General features: G+C 19.2%; 2 protein-coding genes across 2 annotated transcripts in view; both read left to right on the forward strand.

The window, feature by feature from the left end:
• PRSY57_1205000 (targeted glyoxalase II) overlaps positions 1–109 on the forward strand; it is a gene marked incomplete at both ends in the record, with an annotated part of 969 nt that extends 860 nt beyond the window's left edge. Inside the window, one exon of the mRNA XM_012908480.2 lies at positions 1–109. This exon is cut by the window's left edge and continues 860 nt beyond it. Coding sequence (XP_012763934.1) covers positions 1–109 — 109 coding nt within the window.
• A 2,386-nt stretch (positions 110–2,495) lies between these two features.
• PRSY57_1205100 (high mobility group protein B3, putative) lies at positions 2,496–9,887 on the forward strand (the record flags this gene model as incomplete). The annotated part of the gene is made up of 4 exons (XM_012908481.2): positions 2,496–8,171; positions 8,303–8,462; positions 8,655–9,566; positions 9,730–9,887. 4 exons carry the CDS (start codon positions 2,496–2,498, stop codon positions 9,885–9,887), a joined length of 6,906 nt encoding a protein of 2,301 aa, XP_012763935.2.
• Between the last annotated feature and the right edge of the window lie 99 nt (positions 9,888–9,986).

Consider the following 9,986-nt stretch of genomic DNA (forward strand, 5'->3'; position numbering starts at 1 on the left):
AAGAAAATCTATAGAACTTTATGCAAAAAAAAATAACATAAAAATTCAACAGGACAGTGATTATATAGTCATATTAAGATTAATGAAGGATAATTTTAAAGCCTCATAAAAAGGTTATCTATTTTATAAGCATTTTTTTTTTAAAATAAAATCATGTATAAAAAATTATTTCCTATATTCACATCTATACTTTAATATCAATAGGATATATATATATATATATATATATATATATATATATATATAATATATTATGTAAATTTTAATATTAATATTTATTTTTTTATTTTATTATTTTTTTTTTTTTACATTTATCTTGTACATTTAAATATTAACTCATTTTGGTGTAAATAATAATATTACAATTAATTAGGATAAAGTAATAAAATTAAAAGGTTTGAAATTTTTTCTTTTTTTTTTTTTGCAAAATTTTTAGAATATAAATGAATGTGTAAAATATATATATATATATTTATATATTTATTTATTTAAATTCTTATATGTGTTGTTTTATACATATATATACATTAATGTGTGTATATTGTTTAATATATACCAATCGATATAACGATGAAAAGGAAAATATATAAAATATATGAGTTAATAGATTATAGTGTGATAATTAATATATCATATAATAAAAGAATAAAGATATGGGTTATACATAAAAATATATATAATGTATACATATATATATAATATAATATATTGTTTCTTTTATTTTATTTTATTTTATTTTTTTTTTTTTTTTTGTAATATTTATGTGGGTGGGATGCATTATTCGAATTATAAGAATATACACTAATATATATATTTTTTATAATATATATATATATATATATCTGTAACCCTATTTCAATATATTCTTGTAAACTATTTTCTTTTTTTAAAAGAAACTTCCATATTACTGTAATGAATTAATTACATTTACTTATTGAGAATCTTTTTGTGAGATATGACATGGTAAAATAAAAAAAAAAAAAATATATATATATATATATATATATATTTATTTATTTATGTTTATTTTTATATATTTATTTTTCCATGCAATAATATTATATATAATACTACTTTTCTTTTTTCTAAAATATGCTTTTTTTTCTTTTATTTTATTTTAACATTAAATTTTTTTGGTTCCACTATTTTTGAATGTTATAAAAATATGATAAATATATAATTTAAATATATTGAATATAAAACATAGAAAAAAAAAAAAAAAAAATTTACCAAAAAATGCAATTTTTTGATAAATAATAAATATAAAATAAATATTTTTTTGTTTTTTGTTTTTTTAATTATATAATATATCTCATACATAATTTAAAAAAAATATATATATTATATATTTATATATATATTATTATATATATATAATATTAATATTATAATATATATATATATATAATATTATAATATATATATAATATATATAATTTTTTTTTTTTTTTTTTTTTTTTTTTTTTAATACTTAAAAATTTTATACGTAATATAAATATATTTATATATATATATATATAATATATATATTAATTCAATATGAGAAAAAAAAAAAATATTTATATATATAAATATTAAAATTAATATATTATAATAAATTTATATATATATTACAATACCATTATATATATATATAGTAAAAAGAAATATTTTTCAATATATTAATAATAATATATATTACATATATATAAAATATATAACCCAATATTTTATAAAAAAATTAACAAATTCATATATATATATATATATATATATTTTTTTTTTATATATACTGTTTTGTTATATATTTCCAAGCTATGGTTTTTTAATTATTCATTTTTTTCATTATTTTTAATTTTTGTTTCTTTTTTTTTTTTTTTTTTTTTCATTATTTTATTCTTTTTCATTATTTTATTCTTTTTCTCATTTTCTTCATCTTTATTTTTTTTTTTTTTTTTCCTTTTGAGTATTTTTGTTTATCGAAAAGGAAAAATTATATTTATATTTTTAATATACCAAATATTATAGAGAATAAACCATATATATATATATATATATATATATATATATATATATATATATATTGTATAATTCAGAAGAATTGAGAAAAAATAAGAATCAAAATAAATGAAAAAGAAAAAAATATATATATGAAAAATGTAATAAAGTATATATTTTAATATATATATATATATATAAGTTCAATATTTAAGAAAAAAAAAAAAATAAAATAAAAAAAAAATAAGATTGAGAAAAATGAATTATTGTAATGTATGAGCTTTTCTTCTTTTAAGAAAATAAAAGAAGTAATGTTATATTTCATTAGCTCTTTCCATCAATCTATTTATCCATATATATATATATATATATATTTATACTTATTTATATCATTTGACAAGTTTGTTAATATATAAGACGTATTAATTACATTAGGCCAATTAATTCGCAATATATTTATTTATATATTCATATAATATATATATTATATATATATATATATATTTGGGAAAAAAAAAATGGATGGTGCCATTGAACTTTTGCCTAATGTAAAGAATGATCATTTTTTAGAAAGTAAAAATCTAATAAATGAATATAATAAGTTATATATGCATAGGTACTACCATATAAATAACCATACTAGAAATAATGATAACATATATAATAACATAATATGCAATAATAATTATAATATTTCTAATATTTACACATGTAATAGTAACATATCTAATCATACTGTCCTTGGGTGTAGTAGTCAAAGAAAGTCTTTTAATAAATATAAATTTTTGTTAAACCTTTCAAAAACTTTACTATCAAAAAAATATCTGTCCATTAACTCTAGTACAAGGTTTGAAAAGAGAAATGTAAAAAATAAAGATTTCAAAAACAAAAATTCAAAGAACACAATAATTAAAGAAAAGGCAAAGAGCTACATGTTGTCTTTATTAAACAAAAAAATATGCAATCATTTATATGAAGAAAATAAAATAAAACAATCTAATGAAGAAAAAGTAAAGGGTCCAACTGAAAATTATGACCCTATATACAATTTAAAAATAAATAATAAAAATGAGGACCAAGAAATTAATGAACACAATAAAAGTGTTCTCAATATAAATAAAGATACACACAAATATGTAAACCATGTAAATGAAAAGGTTTTAAATAATTATAATGTTTCTGAAAGTATGGGTGATAATGCAATTATTCTGGGAATTTATAATAATACAAAGGATATAAAAAATTATGAATTAAAGGATAAAACAAAAAATGGAAGCATCCATTTTGATATGCGAAATATACAATTATGTAATGCTGACATAGAACAGGGAGAAAGAGTAACCGATAGAAATAATTCAAATGATACGAATAGTAATTATTCTAAAAAAAATGAAGATATAGAAGATCATAAAAATGATAACAATAATGATGATAATGATGATGATAATAATGATGATGGTAATTATGATGATGGTAATAATGATGATGGTAATTATGATGATGGTAATAATAATGATCGTAATAATGATGATGGTAATAATGATGATGATAATAATGATGATGGTAATAATAATGACGACAATAATGATGACGATAATAATGATGACGACAATAATGATGATGACGATAATAATGATGACGACAATAATGATGACGACAATAATGATGACGACAATAATAATGACGACAATAATGATGACGACAATAATAATAACGACAATAATAATAACGACAATAATGATGACGACAATAATAATGACGACAATAATAATGACAATAATAATGATGATGATAGTAATAAAAAAAATGAATACAAAACTTATTACGAAAAAATTAAAGAACTCAAGTCTAATGTGTTCATTAAAGAATATAAGAATTCTGAAAAGTTTGTAAAAAAAAAGATCTTGAAATATATATGTAAAAATGAGATAATAGAAAATGTGAGCAATGTTTTTAATTATGTTAAAAACATATATTTCGTGATTATAAAAAATGAGAAAATGATGTTTTATTTTTTATATAATACAAAAGATGTATTAAATAATATTATATATATGGAAAACGAAAATGAAGTAAGTTATAATGATAGTAAATTTCTTTTATATTTTCTATTAAATGAAGAAGAAATATATAAAAAATTATTTGAAAAATTAAATTTGGATATCGAAAAAGAAAGATTAATATCTAAATTAAAAAAAATAAATCTAAAATTTAATGAATTGAAATATGATTTTGAGAAAAACTTACATAAAAATAATATACATCAAATATATTTTATGAAGAAAAGGAAAATATTTATTAATAATATGAAAGGATTACAATTTAATAAAAATTCTTTTAATACATCGAATGCTACAACTATATCAGGATTAAAAATGGTATCCTTAAAAAATGTAATTCCAAAATTGTATAATTGTAAAGATTATAAGAAAACGAATCATTTCTTTTTCAATATGTATGAAAATATCTCAAAGGAAAATAATGGTGTGGATAATGTGAATGAAGCAAAGAAGAAACATACGAGTCATCAAAATATTAGTAAGAAAGGTGAAGAAAAATATTTGTCTCCTGAAGAACAAACCAAAAAGAGAAAAAAGAAAACCACCCAGCAAAATAACAAAAAGAATAATATGAACAATATGAACAATATGAATAATATGAATAATATGAATAATGTGAACAATATGAATAATATGAATAATGTGAATAATATGAATAATATGAAACATAATAACTTTACGTTTGATGGAAATAATAAACCAATTGCAAGTATTAACAATAATAATGTTAATACGAATATTATTAATAATAATAATGATAATAATAATAATGATAAGCATAACAATAATGATAATAATGATAATAATGATAATAATGATAATAATATTAATAATAATAATAATAATAATAATAATAATAATAATAATAATAATAATAATAATAATAAAGAAGAAGTAGTAAAGAAACCAGCTATTAGAGGTATTACTTCATTTACCTTATTTGCTAGGGAAAAAAGAAAAGAATTACTAGATCAAAAAATATATCTTGGTAGCTCTTTAACAGAACAAACATCAGCAGTTGCTAAAATTTGGAATAATCTAAGTGATGAACAAAAGAAAGAATGGGCTGTCAAGGCTTCGAAAATTAATGAAGAAAACTTTTTATTACAAAAAAAAAAAAAAAAAAGAAAATTTACTGCTTTCAGTATATTTGCTAGAGAAAAAAGAAAAGAATATAAAGAAAAAAATATCGATATGGGTTTAACGTTAGCACAACAAAATTCTCATGTATCCAAATTATGGAAACAGTTAACAGCAGAAGAAAAAAATAAATACAAAGTCTTATCAAATACAGTCAATGCTACTATAGCTAGAGCTTATAGTAAAAGTGAATCAGGTGGAGCAACAGGAGAAAGAGGTAGTGGTTTCAAGGGAAGAATCAAAGCATTAGATAATATGATGAGTCAACATTATGCAAATAATAATATTTTAAATAATGATAGTAATACTAAAAATGATGAAACCGTTAAAAAAAGTAATATGGACAATATTAATATAAACGAAAATATAAATGTGTCCCATGGAAAAAATCTAACAAACATAGAAAACGTAGCAAATGTACAAAATATGCAAAATATTCAAAATATACAAAATATACAAAATATGCAAAATGTACAAAATGGTCATATCAATAATAACCATATTTCTTATGGTGCTAATTCTAATGTAGCCACCATGCACCATACAAGCAATACACATATGGCTCATATGAATTATAATTATTATGATCAAACTAATATAGGAAATAATAATAATAATAATAATAATAGTAACAATTATACTATGAATATGTCTTTACCAGCTAACCAAAATATAACTGATAAACCTGCTATGGACCTTATACCTACAATCAATGTACTACACCCATATACAAGTAATTTTAATGGAAATGTGTGTAATACGTCCACAAATGTAATTAACAACAATATAAATATTAATAATATGAATAGTATGAACAATATGAACAATATCAATAATAATCATAATAGTAGTAGTGGTAGTAGTGCTATTGCTCCTCCATGCGATATCATGACAGATGATCATCTAAATAGTGCAGCCACAACTACTGGTACAATTTCTACAACCTACAATGGCATGACCACAAATAATATGAATAATAAAAATAACAATCAAGTAATGATTATGATGGTAAATAAAGAATTAAATCAAATCAATATAAAGAATAATAATTCAAATGTTGATATGCACCAATTAAAGGGAGATAACAATATGAACAATAATAATATTATGATGAACAATAATAATATTATGATGAACAATAATAATATTATGATGAACAATAATGTAGTAAATGGAGATGTTATTAATAATGAAAATATAAATAATAACATAAATTTTAATACATTTCAAATGAATTATAAAAATGTAGAACATACACATATAAATAATGATCCATATCAAAAAATAGATGTAACAGAAGTAGATGATTTAATCTTAAAAAAGAAATTAAAAAAAGATGAAAAACTAAAAGTTAAAGAAAAAAAAAATATATTAAGGATATTTGATAAACAAAGAAAACAATTATTAAAAGAGGAAAAGAAAATGGATAAAATGAAAATAAATGAAAATCAATACAATAATACAACTTTATATTATCCAACGACACATTTAATGAATAATAATTTAAATAATAACCAGTATGATATCTCAAAAAATCAATATATAAATGAACCCAACACAAATCATATGAATTATTATACTAATGTAGATAATAAAATGGTAACTACTAATGTAGCCAATAATATTATGAATTTTAATAACGTCAACAATGTAAATGTAGCAAATAATAATATGGGAAATATTCATATGGCAACAATTAATAACATTGACAATGTTAATAATGTGAACCATATTAATAATATGAACAATGGAAATACCTTCAATTATAGCAATCATTATGTTCCATATAACCATGTAAATCATGTTGTCGTTAATAGAAAGGACAAAAATATACAAATCAACAACAACAATAATAGTGTTATTAATAATAATAATAATAATTATACTATGTTTGTGAATAATAATAATAATAAAAATGCTCCTATAAGTAATTACAATAAATACCAACACGACAATATGAACAACAACATATTAAAAAATGATCAAGGAAATAACAATATGAACAATTATAATAATTATACATACAACAACATATATTTTAATGGAACGGTCAACCATGGAAAAATGCCACCTGTACAAAATGGTAATGCAATAAAGCATATGGATGAAAAAGAAATAAACATAAATCTTAATGTAACAACAAAAAAATTAGAAAAAAAAAATTTTAACAAAATAATGAATATAAATGAAGAGACACTATATAAAAATAATAATGAACTAAATTATATACAAAGTTCTCTCCATTATAATCAAATGAGTGATAATAATATGAACAATAAAATGATACATGCTCATCAGATTCATAAGGATAATATGAATAATATGAATAACATAAACAATATAAACAATATAAATAATATAAACAATATAAACAATATGAACAATATGAACAATATGAACAATATGAATAATATAAACAATATGAATAATATGAATAATATAAACAATATGAATAATATAAACAATATGAACAATATGAATAATATAAATAAACATTTTGATTCACATGTGTTGAAAAAAAGAGCTAATGATATAAATCCAAATGATGCAAATTATTTTAATGAGAAATTAAAAATACAGAATTCATTAAATGATGATTTTTTTGATTTTAGTACTACAAATAATAATTGTGAAACTATGCATAGTACAACAACTCAAGAAAACATTAATTTAAATAATACAATAAATAATGATTTAAATATGGATATTAATTCCAATCTTAATTTTAATTACGCAACTAATGAGCTTAAAAAGAATAACACATATTACTACCCTTACAATAAAAATAATAAGAATAATGATGTTAATCATATATACGATACACATCAAAATGAAAGAAACATATACCATAAAAATAATATGAATAATAATAATATTATTAATAATGATAATAATTATTCTGCATTAGTTAATACCAAAAATTTCATATATTATCCTGAACAAAATTTTTCACAGACTATTGGAAAAGAGAATCAACATATTTATTATGATACGGTATAATATTGTATTTGATGTATTTTTATTTTGTTTAGAAGTACCATGCGTCTTTGCATATAAGTACACACAAATATATATATATATATATATATATGAATTATATTTTATTTATTTATTTCTTTTTTAAGGATTTGGATAAGCCGGAAAGAACTTTACAAGATACCGAAATTGTTAGACCTCAAAACAAACTTTTTTTTAACAATGCATCACATTTTTTAGAATTAGTTAATAACAAAATAATAAAAAAGAAGAAAAATCACAAATCTTCTTTAAATAGTGTTTTTAATGGTAATATAAAAAAACAGGAAGAATGCATGAATGGCATATAGATTATAGGTATATTTTGCAAATATATGCTATACTATAGTATAATATATATATATATATATATATATATATATATATATATATATTTATTTATTTATATATTTATATATTTATATGTATTAATTTATTCCTTTTATTTTTATTATCCTTTAGAAGAAACATGCACCATTTGGGATCTTGTCATGAAGAACAAAAAAAAAAAAGTTAAAAAAATAAGAGACAAAAAAAAAGAAAGGCACGGATGTGGTAATGATAATGATAAAGAGTTGAATGAAATGAGAAATATTGAATATGATTATAATAATTTTGATTTGATGATGTTAAATAATGATTTGAACAATTATATAAAGGATACAAATAGGAGTGAGAATAATGAAGATGACATATTTAATAGTATATTGAATAATATAGACGACAATAATATATATAATAATAATAATAATAATAAGGAAGTAGCTATTTTAAATAATAAAGATAATGTTATTGAGGAAAATAGAAAAAATGACAACACAGATCATTTACCTGAGGATGATAATAACAATTGTGATGATTTTTTAAATTTATTAAATATAGGTTCATCAAATTTTTCGAACAAATTAAATATAAATGAACATGGTGATGTTATATATGATGAAAAAAAAAGATTGGGTGCAAATAATTTAATAAATGAAAATAATAATAATAATGACAAATTAGGTTTATTAATGGAGAAGAAAAATGAAATAAATCAAAACCTTAATAAATCTCAAATAGAAAAATATAAATATGCATATAAAAAAAGTAAATTGTGTAAATGGACAGATGAAGAAACAGATAAATTTTATCAAGCCATTGAAATGTTTGGTATAGATCTAATGATGGTAAGAGCCTTAATACCAAAATTTAATGATAAACAAATTAGAGATAAATATAAAAAGGAAAAAAAATCTAATCCATTAAAGATTGAACAAGCCATTAAAAAAAATAAAGAAATTAATTTAGATGCATACGAAAATGAGCATGGAAAAATTGATCATTCAACTCATTTTATGTATTCTGATTATTCATCAACTGATGAAAAAAATGGTACGCTTAAATGTATATTAAAAGGGGATGTATAATTTTTTTTTTTTTCTTTTTTCACATATAGTAGTTTGACGCTTATAATAACAATACATATGTTACATATATTTTGATGATATATTTGTTTATTTATTTATTTCATTTTTTTCATTTTTTTCATTTTTAGATAATAATAATAATGCTAAAGCATTCACAAATGTAACAGGAGAGTCCGAAATTAATATCCTCACAATTTTTGATGACAAAAATGAAAATGCCAATATTGATGATGAATATGCTGCTAATGAAGAACCTTCAGAATTTAATGTTTTAACATTTTTTTAATTTTTGTACACTTCTTTTTTTTTTTTTCTTTTATGTTTAGGTGTGTGTGTGTCTATTTGATTGTTATCAAAAGGGGGGAAAACAAAACAAAGCAAAAAA

Source organism: Plasmodium reichenowi, chromosome 12, assembly GCF_001601855.1.
Source record: "Plasmodium reichenowi strain SY57 chromosome 12, whole genome shotgun sequence".
In the NCBI taxonomy this organism is placed as follows: domain Eukaryota; phylum Apicomplexa; class Aconoidasida; order Haemosporida; family Plasmodiidae; genus Plasmodium; species Plasmodium reichenowi.